The sequence below is a fragment of the Prionailurus bengalensis genome, chromosome C1 (assembly GCF_016509475.1).
Source record: "Prionailurus bengalensis isolate Pbe53 chromosome C1, Fcat_Pben_1.1_paternal_pri, whole genome shotgun sequence".
Taxonomy (NCBI): domain Eukaryota; kingdom Metazoa; phylum Chordata; class Mammalia; order Carnivora; family Felidae; genus Prionailurus; species Prionailurus bengalensis.
The window spans coordinates 72,628,321-72,646,565 of record NC_057345.1 but is presented as its reverse complement, the minus strand read 5'-3'; the positions used below and the strand labels follow the sequence as shown (position 1 = coordinate 72,646,565).

Sequence of the window (18,245 nt, the reverse complement as noted above, 5' to 3'; positions counted from 1 at the left end):
TTTGGTTTATTTGGTTTTCCTCACAAGCTCTAACTTACTGATTAGTGAGGAATGGTTGGAGACTTGGGGGCAAAAGAAAATTTTAAACCCAACTCAGTTGAAAGCTTAAACAATTTGTTCCTGTAAATTAGTAGTCTCTGTAGGTAATGCTCAGACTCTTACAATGTTGCTTCTCAAATTTATCAGCTCTTGACCTCCCTCTTTTGCTCCTTTCCATCAGAGAGTCTGAGTGTCTGGTGATGGTAAGGATGAGGAGGCTTTGGATCTAGGTGCAGGTGTTTAAGATAGGGACATGGTAATGTCCCTTGTCAATTTGCTTACTGCCTACCCTGCTGGCCTCTGATGATGATGTCTGCAGCTAGTAATTTTCATTTCCTTTCTGGGAGAGGTTCCCTCTAATCAGCTTCCACTAATCTGCAGATCCCTCTCAGGTCTTCTGGATTCTCATCCAGCTCTAGCCCAGGAAGTCTGCTCATCAGCCGTTATGACAGAGCCATGTCTTTCTAGAGTAATGACCACTCCCCCACCACACACATACACAAGCTCCCCAGGTATTTCTAAGTTGCCATCTACATCATATAGGAATCAAGGAGTAGGTTAGGAAAATTTAACAAATGTTCATCATTTTGATTTTCCTGAGCATCCAAAGTGATATGGCCATAAACCAAGTGCTATCTAGAGAGAAGGCACCTTTCCTGTATCCTGAAGAGGTAGTGGGGAACAAGAGTCTCACTTTACCAAAACTCAGAAAGAGGAAAATCTGAACATCTAGGTCTCTCCCTGCCTTTTTGCGCTTCTGTATTCTCCTGGAGCCAAAAGAAAAACAACAACAACAACAACCTGGCTTTCTCTCTATTTCTCCTATATCATATTCTCATCCTTTTATCACCTAGTAAAAAGCCTTAGAGTTCTATTGCAGTAGACGGAAGGTGTGTCTTCTCTATAATATAGGACAGCTCTGTATGCTGGGTGCTCCAAGGTCAACTTGTGAATTATTAAAGTTGGAAACAAAGAAAACAGAAAAATTTTCTTAATACATATAACCCTTGGGCATATGACCCCCTCAAGCTATGAATAGGGTAAAGTCCATATATTCAAAAAGGCAAAATTGAAAAGCAATTTTGATAATTTTCAAAATACTGCCACATTATAGCAGAGTTGGAGAAGACAAGAAAGAGACAAGATTTAGGGATTTGAGGGGATAATTCAAGGGTTCAGTTTGAGGCACATAAAGTTTGAAATCCCTATTAGAAATTCAAAAAGATGTCAGTAGGTAGGATAACCAGAAGGTCAATGATACAGTCAGGACAGGTGACATAATTTTAGGAATCATTAGAATATAAGGAGGTGTTATATAAGGAAGCCGAAAATTCAGGAAGCATGCTGCCATATAAACAAAACCTTAAAATTTTTCAAGAATGAAAAAAGGTTGAGATAAAATGAGCCATTGGATTATTGGATTTAGCTATATGAAGGTTACATGGTGACCTGAAAGGGAAGCAATTTCAGAACTGTGGTAAGAACAAAAGCCCAAATGAAGAGGGAATGAGAGGTAAGAAAATAGTGGCAATGAGCATAAACAGGTCTTTCAAAAAGTTCTGCTGTGATGGGGAAGTAAAGATTGAACTAGAAAAGTACATGAGACATTGAATGAGTGAATAGAAAGGAAGGGAGGGAGGGACACGAGGTCAAGGAAGGGTTTTGTTTTTGTTTTTTAATGAGTGCTATCTAGCTTATTTAATTGCTGTCAGAAATGATGTAGTCAAGAGGAAAAAAATGATAGTGCAAGTGTTAACAGAAGGCCATGAAGGGAACATGGGCTTTAGATACAAGTGAGGCACTGGCTTCAGACAAGCAACAGAGAAACTTCTTCCTTTGTAAGAGAAGGGAGGAGGAATATGTGTGTGCATAAGGAGGTATGTCGGTAGATCGGGTGTGGGAAAGAGGAGGTGGCTCTTGTTTGATTGCTACTCTGTCTCAGTGCAGTATAAGGCAAGGTCATTCACTTGACACTGAGGCGAAAATGGAAGTTTGAAGAATGTGTAAGTCCTCTTACAGACTAATGACAAATTTCTCAATTATACACGTTTGTGAGAGGCTTATCACTTTAATTTTTACATTCTCCACAAGTTTTTGTTGGTATTTAAATATATAAACACTTACAGCGATGTCTAAACTCCATGGTGGTTGGCAGATAACATTGCCATGCAGTAGTGTTGGCCGACACCTGAATAGTTGAATTCATTGCACCTCATTGTGAGGTGCTGATATAATAAAGGTGTCAGTGACTTCCCTCTTGTGCAAGTATTGCAACAAAGGCCTAACATTTTTTAAAATTATACATTTAAGTCACATATTTACAAATTAAAGAATTAAAAATATGATCTCAATAAATGAAACAAAAAGCATTTAGTAAAATATAATATCCACGTTGACTATCATACTTAATGGTGAAACTTCAAAGAATGAGCAAAGATCACAACTTTTCACCATTTCTATTCAACATTTACTCAGAAACCCAGCCAGTACGGTACAAGAGAAATAATCTACAGACAAATTATTAGAATTAAGGAGATTTTATCAAGATGCTAAATATAAGAATATACAAAAATAGATTCCATTCTTCTTCACCAGCCACAAGCAGTTTAGAAAACCTTAAATAATATTTACTGGGGGTGCGTGGGTGGCTCAGTAGGTTGAGCATCTGATTCTTAATTTCAGCTCATGTCATGATCTCACAGTTCATGGGATTGAGCCCTGTATCGGGCTCTGCACTGACAGCATGGAGCCTGTTTGGGATTCTCTCTCTCCCTTTCTCTCTGCCCCTCCCCTGCTTGCTCTCTCCCTCTCTCTCAATAAATAAACAAACAAACAAAAAAAAAACTATAATATAATCATCAACAAAATTAAACAACTAGAAATAAATCTAACAAAAGATTTGCAGATTTTTGTCAAAAAAATTATGTTTATTAACAAAGACCTAAATAAATGGAGAGATATTTTATATTCATGGATAGGAGGACTCAATATCAAAAAAATTATCAATTCTCCCCTAAATTAGTCTATAAATTCAATACAATTTTAGTCAAAATCCCTATAAGACTTTTTTATAGGACCTGATTAATGAAAAGTGATTTTAAAATTCATATGAAAGAACAAAGGACCAATATCAAAACAATTTTCAAGAACAAGTTACAAGGGTTGGGGCAGAGTGGTGTGTGGAAGGGAGAACTTACCCTACCTGATACCATAACTTATGATTGAAGCTAGAGTAATTTAATCAGTGTCATGTTCATTCACAGAAGACAAAGAGACCAATGGAAATAGAAGGTAACCTTGACTCAGAGCTTAGTATATTTTGAAACATGAAGTTTAATACATTGATCACAGATTGCAAATCATTAAGGAAAGGATGAAATATTCAATAAATGGTACTGGCCTAATTGGTTATCCAAATGGAAAACAAAATAAAATAAAACAACTCCTTCAAACCAGTGCACACACGCACGCAAAAGAATGAAATTCCAATTAAAGGCCTAATTGTGAAAATCAAAATGTTAAGCATGAGAACATTTACAAGAACATTTTATGACCTCATGGAGGGAGGGGAAGCAGTCAGGATCTCCTAAACACTGAAAAGAAATAAGACAAGAAGAAAATACTGATGAATATGACTCTTAAAATCACAAACTTATGTTAATCAGAAGTTATATTAAACAAAGTGAAAAAATATGCTGCAGGCTGAGAAGAGATCTGTGTTATATAGAATGAGCAAAATACAGGTATCAGGAATATATGTAAAAACTTTTATGGATAACTCAGTAAGTCCAGCTCAGGGGAATATTGAGCAGAATCACATATAGATGTGAAATAATGGTGTGAATAGATAATCATTCCTCCTTAATAATCAGAAATATCCAAATTGAAAACACAAATAAAACATCATTTACCACAATGAAATGGACATATTTGAAGTCTGATAGTACCAAGCTTTACAGAAGATTTGAAGTAATTGGACCCTGAAATATTGCTATGGGAATGGAAATTGACAAAACTACTTTGGAGAATAATTTTACATTCTCTTGTATACCTAAAGATGTACATATTCTACAACCCAGCAGTTTAACTTCCGGGACTATTCCATAAAAACAAAAACAAAACAAAACAACCACCTTTAACATGGCACATAGATGAGTTCAAAAGCATTATCTGTAACAGGACAAAAAAAAAAAAAAAAAAAAAAAAAAAACACCAAAAATTCATCAGTAAGAAAGTGGTTAAATCAGCTGTGGTTTGATAAGAAAATAGAATCCCGTAGGATGAAAAACAGAAAGTGAGTAGATTAAAGACACTGATTAATTTCAAAAGCAAAATGTGTGTTAAAAAAGTTTCCAAAGAATGCATTAAGTATGCTTATTTAAAGTTTGAAAAGATGCAACATTACCACATACTGCTTGGAGATACATACAAATGGAGTAACGGTAGAAAGAAATGCTTGGGAATGATAAATTGAGGGCAATGGTTGCACCTGAGTGAGGGGAGAGGGTAATGTGTTTGGAAAGGTATGTGTGCATATGGGACTTCAATTACATATGTATCTTCTCTTTCTTACGGTGGGTGGTGGGTGCATGGGTATTTATTGTACCTTCTAATATCTTTTTATATACATTCAAATGTTATATAATACACTTGAAAAAGGCAGCAGACGTTAGTGAGAACTAACACTGAGCTAAATTCTTCAGTTTAAAGTCCGGTTCTTTTTAGCTTTACATGCACTATCTCATTTAATCTTAATAACTCTTTGAAGAGGTATTGTTGTACTTCTTTTATAGAACAGGAAACTGAGACCTTTAGAAGTTAAACAATCTACCTATGGTCATATTGCTGTGAGGTGACAGAGCCAGACTATGAAACTAGCAGTCTGACTTTTAAAAGCTCACACCATTACCCTCTAGTGAAAGTTAATCTGCCTCTTTTTAAAAGTCCATATTAACCACAAAGAAATCTCAGGTTAGTGCAACTATCATTTTGACCTCTGGATGCAGCTAGAACTACAGCAATAGAACTTAACCATTTTGGCTTCTAAATTCAGTGACTTTCTGAGGCTAGAAGAGCATTTACTGAGGAGCATAGGGCATGAGTCACTTCCTTAGGTATCTGTTTATTCGTTCAACAAATATTTATCAAGAGCCTCCATAGCACAGTGGTAAACCACAATTTATTTCTTGTCTACATCATTTTTGCAGTTTGCCAAGCTTTGGGACACAAATTTGAGGTTTCCATTTTCATTTCCAAACTAATGCAAGGAGTGCTGTGATTAATTGTTGGCCGTTTCAGAACTTGCACCCTGGCTTACTGTGGATCTCATTTAAGCCTAATTATTGTTGACCTGCAAATACACATGACATCTAAAATATTTTAGCCAATTTTACAAAAAAAAAGTATGTATTGAAAACTTTCAGTCTACTTTGTCTGAATAAAATACAGATTAAAATGAAAATACTGTTTTAAAGTTGAATATGACTACTTCTTTTTTCTCCATCCATTTCCCTCTCTCCTTTTTTTCCACAGACCAAAGAAAACCTCCTTAATCTACTACTCCAATAAGATCTTGAGATTCTTCTTCACCATGTTTTATATATATATTTTATAATCCTATACATTCAACAAGATGTTGAACCCACAGTAGTAGCTCATAGAACTGCTAAAATTAAAATGGATGCATTGGGTTTAGTTTAATTACAGTCTCACTAATTAAAACGGTGATGAAACCAAGTAATTTTCTTCCTATAATAAAGAACAGTTTAATTTTGTCTATCTTGACCAGTTTGTATATGTAAGTTTTACTCATTAGTAACAGACCGCTAAATCATCATGACCTATTTTTAGATAATTATGCAAACACAATATTGTTGAAAAGTAACCCTCATTTTTACATAATGTTCAATTCAGTGATTATGTGATGTAAGTATTTAAATATGCCATCTAGTCCTTTCTTTAACAATTTATTTTCTTTTTTATATTGGACATTCAGGGATCTGAAGGAATTGTGGGAATTCCAGGACAAAGAGGTCGCCCAGGCAAAAAGGTAATTTTTTTTTTACATCTTTTTAAGGCCTCCTTTCTTCTGATGTGCTCCGAGCTCCATAGAATGCTGTGATATTTTTATTTGCATGAGATATATGGTAATAAAGAAATATAAATTTGGTTTTAAAAGGCACATTTATATAAATTAATATTTAACTCTACTTAGGAGTATTTATCGCCTTGATTATTTGAAGGCAACTGTCTCACTCTGTAGTTTCTGTGAAGATATTTGCCTTTTCTTCTCCTGTTTGCCAAAAATTCTTCAGTAGACTTTGGGCAGGAAAAGAGAGAAAAGGAAAATACTACACCATTTGTGTATTAGTAACAACTTTAGTAAAATGTTTAGGGGAAAAGATTATGATTGAGATTGTTTCTGGGTTTATTAGTACTATGTTTATCTAAATTGAAAAGGTTAATTATTTTATCTTTACCATATATCGACTTAGAAACACACATCCAGAATATGGTTCATATGTTTCTTTTATATCTTACTAAAATTAAAATGTATAAAATTCTGGAACATTATAATGAAAAATTCATCTCTGTATGGGGCCAATAATTTGTTCAAGTATGATTTTCTTATTCAAATACAACAGTTCTGAATATATGACTATAATGAGCTTCAAATCACACCATATCTAGTTCCCAAAGTCTAATTTTATCATTTCTACTAACATACACCCAGCCTATCTTTGTCATAATGTAGAGACAGGATTAGTTAGAATAAGAAGTAAGGAAAAATGAATGAGGTGAATTTTAGTAGCCATTCTTACCCATGAAAATAACCCCAATACTGAAGTCTCTTTTCATCATATTTGATGTTATATCTAAAATCAACATTAGAAGTGGGACAGTATAATTCTTTACAGTAGCCTGCATCCCTGGGAATTGTTATGAATACCAAAAACTTCCTTCCTGACTATGATCACAGTCTAGTTTTTCTTTGTATCGACTTTATTGTCTACAGCAGAACAGATTGGTTCCCACTTTCAGAAAATGAATTATAGCACTTAAAGTTGTTTAAAAGCAGCCATATTTTGGTGGTAGAGAATGTACAGTCAGCTTGATGGAAAACAGAAGATAACTAGTTTTCAGAAGGATGTTAAATGATATAAATATGTTATGGATTTTTAAAGGCAGACTCCAAGCCACTGAATATACAGAAACATACACTGGAAACTGTATACATTAAATAGATCTTTGTGGGATTGAAATTGTGTATAGAAGCAGGTTTCTTATACAGTCTTTGTTTTCTCATGATAACAAGAAATACATGCACACATGCATACATACATACATACCTAACAAATTCAAAATAAAAAAAAATTGGTTATTGGCAATTCAACATGAACACCAGATCTCCCCTGCTTGTTTGGCCAAAATTATTTTTTTTAATGTTCTTTCTCCTAAATTACTTTCAGTTATATCTTTCAGATAACCTAGGTGGTGATGGTATGTTATTATTGTCAGTGGCAGTCTCTACCACCAGCTAGGTAAACCCAAGTTACTATTTACGGAATTTTGCTTACAGACTATCCTCCGGTGTCATTCAAGTATATGCTATAGTTAATTCATCTAGGTAAAAATTTGTTTTTTCCCACTTTTCTCTCTTACTAACGACGTCCACAGGGTGAAAAAGGACAAATAGGGCCCACCGGAGAAATTGGAAGCAGAGGTGCTCCTGGACAAATTGGGGAAAGTGGTCCTAAGGGTGCCAGAGGAACGAGAGGTGCTGTGGTTAGTATTTGATTTATTTCCAGACCTGAGTTCACTGTGGATGGAAAAGAAATGTATCCATGTCCTTAAAGTTTCATCCCTTGATTAATTTTACAGAGAAAGCAATAGTTCCATTGAAAATAATCTACCTCCATGAGCTGTGGAGAATTGTAAGCATTCCACAGTACTTAAATGGCTTAGTGGTTTCTGGACATGAAAAAGGGAAAGGGGAAAAAACTCAAAATGGAAATAAAATATGAAATGAAGTTTTAAAAACTCAGATTATAACTCTTAACCTAAGTGGGAAAGTTTATATGCCTTGCACTTAAAATAAGAATTTAATATCTGTATGAAACTATGCTGTCAGGATTGGCATATTGCTTTTGAAAATTAGATTTACTTAAAAATGATTTTTCTTTATAAGCTTGGACTCTACATGCTCGTGGAGATTTTTTTTTAAACCGGCTCTGATCAATATCTGTAACATCTAATAATATTTAATCTTTTGCATGAACTTTATATAGTGTTGGAAACAAGGGTAGCATAAATACTTCTGAACCTGTAATAGCAAAATTTTATTGCTAATATATTTGGACCTGTTTAGAAAGTCACAGCATGAGAGATGCATGAATTATTAAACTTAGTGTTTTCACTATTTCATAAGCTTATCTACAAAATGCATGTGTATTTCCTAGTCTCCGTTAAATGTCACAAATGCTAGACTTTTCACCAAAGCCTTCTTGAGAGCATTGTATAATTCATCAGTTGTCTGAGGAAAGTTTATCTCAGGCTCATTTGACATATTCATCTTACCACTTCAGGTCTTTCTTTCTTTGATTTAAATTACTAATATTTTCCTGATTTGGGCTTGTATGTTACAAAACTTTATTTAATATGATTAATTTTTAACAAACATGGAAACTAATCCAGAGTATTGCCTTCAAAGTAGGTTCCTACTTTGGATTTTGTCTAAAGAGAATATTCACTTTAAAAATATTGACACATGTTCTCCAACTGCCTCCCCAAAAGGTTTCATCCAATATACACTCCCACCGCCAATACTTCATGTTAACCCTTTTGATGTCTGACAATCTGATAAATGAGAACATGTGTCTCATTTTCTTTCTGTTTATATCTCCCCGATTACAATTAAGTGATTTTTTTTTCTGGAAATTGCCTTTACATATTCACTTTACATGATTTACATTAGGTTGCTGTCTTTTTCTTATTAAACTGTAATAACTCTTTATATATTTTAGATTACATATATATATACATATATATATATATGATGTTTATTTAGTTTTGAGAGAGAGAGAGAGACAGAGCATGATGGGGGAGGGGCAGAGAAAGAGGGAGACACAGAATCCGAGGCAGGCTCCAGGCTCCACGCTGTCAGCACAGAGCCCAATGCAGGGCTTGAACTCACAAGTCGTGAGATCATGACCTGAGCCCAAGTCAGACACTTAACCGACTGAGCCACCCAGGCGTCCCTTAGATAATATATTTTTGTTAAATTTGTTACAAAATGTATTATAAATACAATTTCTCTTTCTGTCATTTAACATTTAGTGTTGTTTGTTTGATATCTTTTTGCTGGAGATTTTAATTATTATATACTCAAATTTGTCACTCCTTTACTTTACAGGTTTTATTTCTTCATTAGAAATGCCTTCCCTACCTAAAGTATATAAAAATACTCTTCCATATCCTTCTTCTAATTCTTTTATAGCTTTATTTTTATTCCTAACTCATATGAAGTTTATTATTTTGCTGTGAAATAAGTTGTAAAGAACTTGATTTTCTTTTTTCCAAGTAGATTTTCAGTTGTTTCAAAATCATTTAATAAATAGTCACTCTGCATCCCACTAAACTAAACTCTCAAATATTTATTGACCTGTTTTCATTCTCTCTGTTTTCTTCTGTCAATCTGTTAGCCTATTTTTGGGTTCAATACCACACTATTTAATTGTTATATTATTACAGTACTTTTGAGAAGAGCAAGTATTCCATAATTCATTTTTCTGAAAAGTTCAGCTCTTACTTTAATTCTCCCTTCCATGTCAACTTTAAAATCAGCTCTTCATTTTCCTTTAACATTGAATCTTTCAGTAGAGAAGCAGTATATGTCTTTCTATTTACTTACATCATCTTATATGTCCTTTAATAAAGTTTTGTTATTTCCTTTATTCTGTTCTTACCTCTATCCTGTTAGATTTACTGTTGGTTTCTTATGGACTTTATGATTTATGATGCAATCTTTTTTCCATTATATCTTTTTATTGGTGCTGTATAAGAAATCTACTTACTTTTATGTTTTAACTTTATATCCACTTAAATGATAGGTGGTTCTCATGGGTTCTTTGGGTAAATAATCATATTTAGAGCTTCTGGTTAATCTGATATTTGGTTAGGCATGAACCTATTCTGTGCCTTAATTTTCTCATCTCCTATTTAGTTTCAAACTTAAATAGGAGAATTGGTGTGGAAATTTTTGGTAGTATGAAAGGTAAGACATTTTTAGGATTATTATTTTTGCTCTTTTCAGTTGTCTGAGTCACATTTTCAGTACTTTAGAGGCATTTATGAATAACCCTTAAATTATGTAGTATCCTCATCTGCAAAATATTGATAATAAGAGCAATAACAGAGTGATTATCACACATAAGTTGCCAACTATTTCTCCTTTGACAACTTTGACCAGAGCTGAAACTTTTCTTCATCAAAGCATCTGAAACTATCAATGAGTATGGAGTTCTCCATGATCTCATCATGATAATATCAAAAACTTTCAGGCTATACTCTAATATTCAGTGAGGCACATCTACCATAAACTTGGACCAGATATAAGGGCACCTGGCTGGCTCATTTGGTTAAGCGTCTGACTTCAGCTTAGGTCATGATCTCATGGTTTGTGATTTCGGGGTCTGTGCCGGGCTCTGTGCTGACAGCTCAGAGCCTGGAACCTGCTTTAGATTCTGTGTCTCCCTCTCTCTCTCTCTGCCCTTCCCCTGTCCTCTCTCTCTTTCTCAAAAATAAGTAAACATTAAAAATATATATATACTATAAACCTTGACAGATACACATTACATTTCCAAGAACTTGCTGAAAACCTATGGGGTTCTGACAACTGAAAGTATTTTTCTTAATATGATTAAGAATATTCATCCAGAAGTAAACTGAAGAGACATTTTTTTTGGTGGGATTTTTGTGGTTCAGAAGAAAAATAAGACAGAAGTTAGAATGTTATTTCTTGTTTTCCCATTTCAGACTAAGTAAAATATTATACTTCAGAAATTCTAAATTTTAAGTAATCAGAGTACAAGTGTAATGGTTCAAGCAGTTGGCTATTTTCTCTCTAATATTTATTTTGTTTTTTAGGGACATTTAGGATTGATGGGACCTGATGGAGAACCAGGAATTCCAGGATATAGGGTAATCATTTCTAATTGGAAATTAAAATGTGTGTATTTGCATGAAAATGGTTATATAAAGATGTCATTCCAATTATGCAGATTAAGATGAAATCTCACCCATAAACCTTGCTACTGAATTTAGGCTTCATCCCCCTAGAGAATGAATCTTGTTTTTCTTTCAGAATAGTGAAGTATCTAATGGCATGTCCTTGGTGGCATGTCCTTGGTGGTATTAGGTAGAACATGCACAAATGATACAAAGAATATCTACTTTCTTGTCCTTTTGTTAGGGCCACCAGGGCCAGCCAGGCCTTTCTGGGCTGCCAGGACCTAAAGGAGAAAAGGTATGTGTGTATATTGACTTTGCAATCGTAAAGTTAAATATTTAATTTTTGTGTTCTTTCTGAAAATGTGCATGGAAACATTTTCAAAGAATAAAAGAAAACACTTTTCAATTTGGGAAGTATTGCAAATTGTAGAAGGTAAATACCAAGAGATGAAAATTTAAGTCATTAAAATGTCTTCAATAGGTTGTTTCAAGATATTCATGAAATAATATATGGTAAAGTACTTTGTAATCTATAAAGCTTTGTAAACTTAAAATTAATTACTTATTGAAACAGATTGTGAGACTCTAGATTAAATTACCAGTATGTTTATAGTGAAATTTATAGTAAAATTTATAGTAAAATTGTTCTGGGTTAAGAATAACTATAATAATACTACTCTTAATTTGCAATATCACTGGAAACCTGAAACTTTGAACAAATTCCTAAACTGCTTTGTATGTAATTAAAGCTGATAGACACTTCTGAGAACCATATAGGAATTACAACTGTATAAAATATCCTGTGCTAAGTTTTATAGGTAAAGTTTTCCATTTAAAAAAGATAAAGCCAGATTGTAGATGTCATAACATATGAGACAATGATAAGCTACATATTTCAAAGTTTATTTTATTGATTTGATTTTGTTTGTAAATAATTATCTTCATTATAGGGTTATCCAGGAGAAGATAGCACAGTGCTAGGACCACCTGGGCCTCGAGGTGAACCAGTAGGTCTTTTTCTAAAATTATTTTGATGTTTCAAGATAAAATGCAATGAATATAATAGATTCATATGACCAATCACATCTTTTCAGGGAGTTTTATTCTGTTAGTTTCATAACATGGTTTTGTAGGCACATACTATTTATAGTTGTATTATCTAAATGTAAAATCTATTTATATCCAAGTCAAGATCCTTAGCATAGTATGTAGTTTAATTACGGTGACTTTCCAAATCTAACTTTCAGCATGAAATGCACTATAACAACCTTTTGCAGAGCTTATCAAAATACTATACTCTAGATATTTTAGGGCAGACATTTCTTCAATCATCAAATTCATGGGGCGCCTGGGTGGGTCAGTTGGTTAAGCATCTGACTTTGGCTCAGGTCTTGATCTCACAGTCCATGGATCTGAGTCCTGCATCGGGTTTTGTGCTAACAGCTTAGAGCTTGGAGCCTGCTTTGGATTCTGTGTCTCCTTCTCTCTCTGCCTTTCCCCTGCTCATTCTCTCTCTCTCTCTCAAAAGTAAATAAATAGTAAAAAAATGTTTAAAAAATCATCAAATTCAGATTTATTTCTGAGTATTAAAAAAAATCTGACCTGTATACTTTTTTATAGTAATTTACATATAGTTACCAAATGACTTTAAAACTTAATCAGTTATTATAACCAATACCCTTTGAAGATCACTGGTCCATAGTCTTCTAATTAAGTATCTGAAGGTTAACTATAAACTCTGTTTTGAAAAGTTATTATAGGGGAACTTGGCTGGTTCAGTTGGTTGAGCATCTGACTTCAGCTCAGCTCACGATCTCCAAGTTTGTGGGTTCAAGCCCCACATCAGGCTCTGTGCTGACAGCTCCGAGCCTAGAGCCTGCTTCAGATTCTGTGTCTCCCTCTCTTTCTTCCCCTCCCCCACTCTCTCTCTCTCTCAAAAATAAACATTAAAAATATATGTTAAAAAAAAGAAAAATAGCTATTGTAGCTTTGATTATCTGAATGACCATCTCTATATTCATATTTTATGAAAATAATCTTAAAGGGCATATGTAAATTAAATAGGTAGAATAAAAGTGTTTAACTCATAGAAGTAAATATAATTGGTTTGATTTTCAATTTTCTACATGATATCATATAAGATTTTAAAAATCCTAGGGGTGCCTAGGTGGCTCAGTCAGTTAAGCATCTGACTTTGCTAAGGTCATGATCTCATGGTTCATGGGTTCAAGCCCCGCTTTGGGCTCTGTGCTAATAGCTCAGAGTCTGGAGCCTGGTTTGGATTCTGTGTCTCCCTCTCTCTCTGCCCCTCCCCCGGCTCATGCTCTGTCTCTTTTTCTCTCTCCTAAAAATAAATAAACATTAAAAAATATGTTTAAATACTAAAGCAGAAGGATCACATTATGTAGTTACTTCTGGTGCTTTGATCTGGCTCTTTCGAGATGAGTGAAAGTTATATTTTGTTTTAGAAATACAAAAGATTTTAGAATTATTCTGATTAAATGAAGCCATCTCATATAGAGGCATAGTTATCTATAAAATATATATAAGGTTTTTATCAAATATGTTCTAGTCTCTCTAAAGCCCTGACAGGGAAAAATATGGAAATAATGCAAAAACTGAAAAGCAAATGGAAACATATGGGCAAATAGTGTATAAAAGTGCTTGTTTTTTCCCCAGATTAAAGTACACCAGAATCAAAGAATGTCACTAAAATATAATAAATATATTAAAAGTCTAGCATAACAATCATTATTTTGTCTAGTAGACATAAAACAGGTGTGAAACTTAAACCAAGAATATTCTAAATCATTAAAACAGAGTCAGAGATTATTGTCCTTACATTATGTCAAATATCTTTACTCACATAGGAATAAGTTAAAATTTGTCGATCAATTGTCCTCATCAATTTTATGGTTTTCACAAGGATTTCAATTTGACTTTCTTTTTAGACAGTAGGTCCTTGTATGCAAAAATTGCTTTTCCAAGTATATTTTACACTAGATAATTTGAATAGTCTATCATATCAAAGAATTTATATTAGGAATATTTGAAAAAAAGTTAAAAGTGTAGGTTTATTAGCTACTACCATACAGATTAAAAATAAATAGATGCAATTTTTATTAGGTTAATTTATATCTTAAAAATTAAAAAGAATAAACAACAGAGTTTCTGATCAAGAATGTTAACGTAGGTAGCTATTAGATGCTTTTAAAAAGATCATTAAACAGTGTCTCCCAAAACAGCTCCCATCCTGCCACACTCTGCAGGTGGCCTTGCCCAGGACTGGTGTTCTCCAAAGTAGCTCTTGTTCCAACACACCAAACGAGTAGTTTTGGCCTGGACTGGCACCCTTCCAGAGTGGCTCCTGACAGGAACAAGGGGCAAGGCCCACCCATCAGTATGCCTACAACAGTCCTGGCCTGACCTCATAGCCAGGCATACCAGGGGCTATCCCACCCACCAGCACACCCACAGCCGCCACAGCCAGACCTCTCAGCCAGCCATGTCAGGTGCCAGTCCTGCCCACCAGTGTGCCCACAGTAGTTGTGGCCAGTCATTGCAGCCAATGGGCCAGGAGCCAGCCCCACTCACAAGCATGCCAGCAATAAGAAGGCACAAAGAGACTACACAGGGCACTCCTGGAGCACCTGGTTCTGGTGACAAAGGAGGAGTGTGCTTCTAAGGCCCAACGGACACCTTCTATATGAGACCATTCCATCAAGACCATGAGACATAGCTGATCTACCCAATACATAGAAACACACACAGTGAGTCAAGCCTAACAAGGAGACAGGAGGACGTTCCAAATAAAATAAGACAAAACCTCAGGAAGGAACCAAATGAAACAGAGATAAACAATCTGCCTGATAAAGAATTCAAAGTAATGGTCATAAAGATGCTCATGGAACTCAGAAGAAGAGTAGTTGAACAATGAGAAATTCAACAAAGAGATAGAAAAATATAAAAAATAACTAATCATAACTTAAGAATTCAATAGCTAAAATGAAAAAAATATATATACACTAGGGAGAACAATGGCAGATTAAAGGATATAGACAGGTCAGCGATCTGGAAGACAAGGTAGTGGAAGTCATCCAAACTGAAGAGCAAAAAGAAAAAAGGTTAAGAAAAAGAGGATAGTTTAAGGAAACTCTTGGACAATAAATATCAACAGAAGTCTTATAAAGTCGACTTTAAAGCAAAGAGTGTAACAAGACAAAAGGAAGAAATAATAAATGAAAACTTCCCTAACCTGGAGAAAGAAACAAACATCCAACTGCAAGATGCACAGAGAGCTCCAAACAAGATGAACCCAAAGAGGTTCACACCAACAGAGAGTAAGTAAATTGTCAGAAATTAAAGGTAATGAGAGAATCTTAAAAACAGCAAGAGTAAAGCAACTGGTTACTTACAAGGTAACACCTAAAAGATCATGAGCTGATTTTTCAGCAGAAATTTTGTAGGCCAGAAAGGAGAGGCCTGATATACTCAAAGTGCTGAAAGGAAAAACCTACAACCAGAATACCCTTCCTGGAAAGATTGTCATTCAGAATTAAAGAGATAGAGAGTTTCCCAGACAAATGAAAGTTAAAGGAATTCATCACCACTAAACTGGGCTTACAAGAGAGGTTAAAGGGACTTCTTAAAATGGAAAAGAAAACACCATAAATGGAGGTAAAAAAAAAATTATGAAAGAAAAAGGCTCATTGGTAAAAGCAAACATATAGTTAAGAGAGTGGATCAACTACTTATAAAGCTGGTATGAAGGTTAAAGGACAAAAGTAGAAAAAACAACTATATCTACATAATTACCTAAGGGATATACAAAATAAAAAGATGTAAATTATGGCACCAAATACACAAAACATGGGGAGAGGGAATAAAAAATGTAGGGCTTTTAGAATGTGTTTGAACTTAAGTGACCATCAACTTAAAATAGACTGCTATGTACATAGGGTGTTATATATGTAACTCATGGAAACCTCAAACCAAAACCTACAATAGATTCACAAAAAAATAAAGAAAAAGGGATCCAAACATAACACTAAAGAAAATCATCAGATCACAAAGGAAGAGAGCAAGAGAGGAACAGAAAAGAACTACATATACAACCAGAAAGCAGTTAACAAAATGGCACTAAGTACATACCTATCAGTTGATACTTGAAATCTAAATGGATTAGATGTTCCAATCAAAAGACATAGGGTGACTGAAAGGATAAGAAAAATAAGGCCCATTTCAGGGCACCTGGGTGGCTCAGTCAGTTAAGTGACTTCAGCTCAGGTCATGATTTCAAGTCTGTGAGTTCGAGCCCCACATCAGGGTCTATGCTGACAGCTCAGAGCCTGGAGCGTGCTTCAGATTCTGTGTGTGTGTGTCTCTCTCTCTGCCCCTCCCCCACTCGAACGCTGTGTCTCCCTGTCTCTCTCTCAAAAATAAAGAAACATTAAAAAAATTAAAAAAAAAAGACCCATCTATATGCTGCCTACAAGAGACTCACTTCAGACCCAAAGACACACACAGATTGAAAGTGAAAGGATAGAAAAAAATACTCCAAGTGGAAATGAAAAAAAAACAAACCAGGGGTATCATATCAGATAAAATAGACTTTAAAATTAACACTGTAACAAGACAAAAGGAAGGGCACTACATGATGATAAAGGGTTCAATTCAACAAGAGGATATAACAATTATAAATATCTATGCACCCAACTTAGAAACACTTAAATTTAAAAAGCAGATATTAATAGACATCAAGGGAGAAATTGATAGTAATACAATAGGAGTAGGACACTTTAATACTCCACTTACATCTATAGATGGATCATCCAGACAGAAAGTCAATAAGTAAATAGTAACCTTAAACAACACATTAGACCAGAGGGACCTAATGGGTATATACAGAACAGTCCATTCAAAAACAGCAGAATATGCATTCTTCTCAAGTGCACACAGAACATTATCTAGGAAAAAGCACATGTTAGACCACAAAAAACATTTTAATAAATTTAAGAATATTGAAATCATATCAAGCATCTTTTGTGATCACAATGATATGAAACTAGAAATAAATACCAAGAAAAAAAATGGATAAAAAACACAAGTACATGGAAGCTAAACAACATTCTGCTAACTAAACATTAGTTTTGTTTGAAGACAAATGGAAATAAAAGCACAGCATCCCCAAATCTACTACAAACAGGTTTGCCAAGAAATTGGCCAACCTAGAAAAAAAAAAAGATAAAATCCTAAACCCTTATAATCTTCCAAAACTGAATCAGGAAGAAATAGAAATCTGAACAGACTGATTACTGGTAATGAAAATGAATCAGTAACCAAAAAACTCCCAATAAACCAAACTCAGGGACCAGATGGCTTCACAGGTGAATTTTTCCAAACATTTAAGGAAGTGTTTATACCTATCCTTCTCAAACTATTCAAGAAAAATTAGAGGAAGGAATGCTTTCACATTCATTCTATGAGGCTAGCATTGTCCTGATACCAAAACCAGAAAAGACAGTACAAAAAAGGAAAGTATAGGCCAATATCCCTGAAGAACATAGATACAAAAATTTTCAACAAAATATTAGCAAAAAAAAAAAAAATTCAGCAATACATTAAAGGGATCATATTCCACAATCAAATAAGATATTTTCCAGGGATGCAAGGATGATTCAGTATTTGCAAATCAATTAACTTGATACACCACATTAACAAAATGAAGGCTAAAAATCATGATCTTCTCAATAGATGCAGAAAAAGCATTTGACAAAATTCAACATCCGCTTATGATGAAAACTCTCAATAAATTCCTTAACATAAGAAATGCCATATATGGCAAACCCACAACTAGCATCATACTCAATGGTGGAAAGCTGAAAGCTTTTCCTCCAAGATCAGGAATAATAGAAAGATGCCTACTCTCACCACTTTTATTCAACATAGTACTGGAAATGTCAGCTATAGCAATAAGA

The 18,245-nt window shown here is 34.3% G+C and overlaps 1 protein-coding gene across 1 annotated transcript in view; it reads left to right on the top strand.

Annotated features, from left to right (window-relative positions):
- The window catches only part of COL24A1 (collagen type XXIV alpha 1 chain), a 410,068-nt gene that overhangs the window by 304,229 nt on the left and 87,594 nt on the right, over nucleotides 1-18,245 (top strand). The window contains exons 39-43 of the mRNA XM_043575479.1: nucleotides 6,035-6,088; nucleotides 7,717-7,824; nucleotides 11,185-11,238; nucleotides 11,510-11,563; nucleotides 12,219-12,275. Of these exons, the coding sequence (XP_043431414.1) occupies nucleotides 6,035-6,088; nucleotides 7,717-7,824; nucleotides 11,185-11,238; nucleotides 11,510-11,563; nucleotides 12,219-12,275 (327 nt within the window). The remainder of the gene's footprint in view (nucleotides 1-6,034; nucleotides 6,089-7,716; nucleotides 7,825-11,184; nucleotides 11,239-11,509; nucleotides 11,564-12,218; nucleotides 12,276-18,245) is intronic.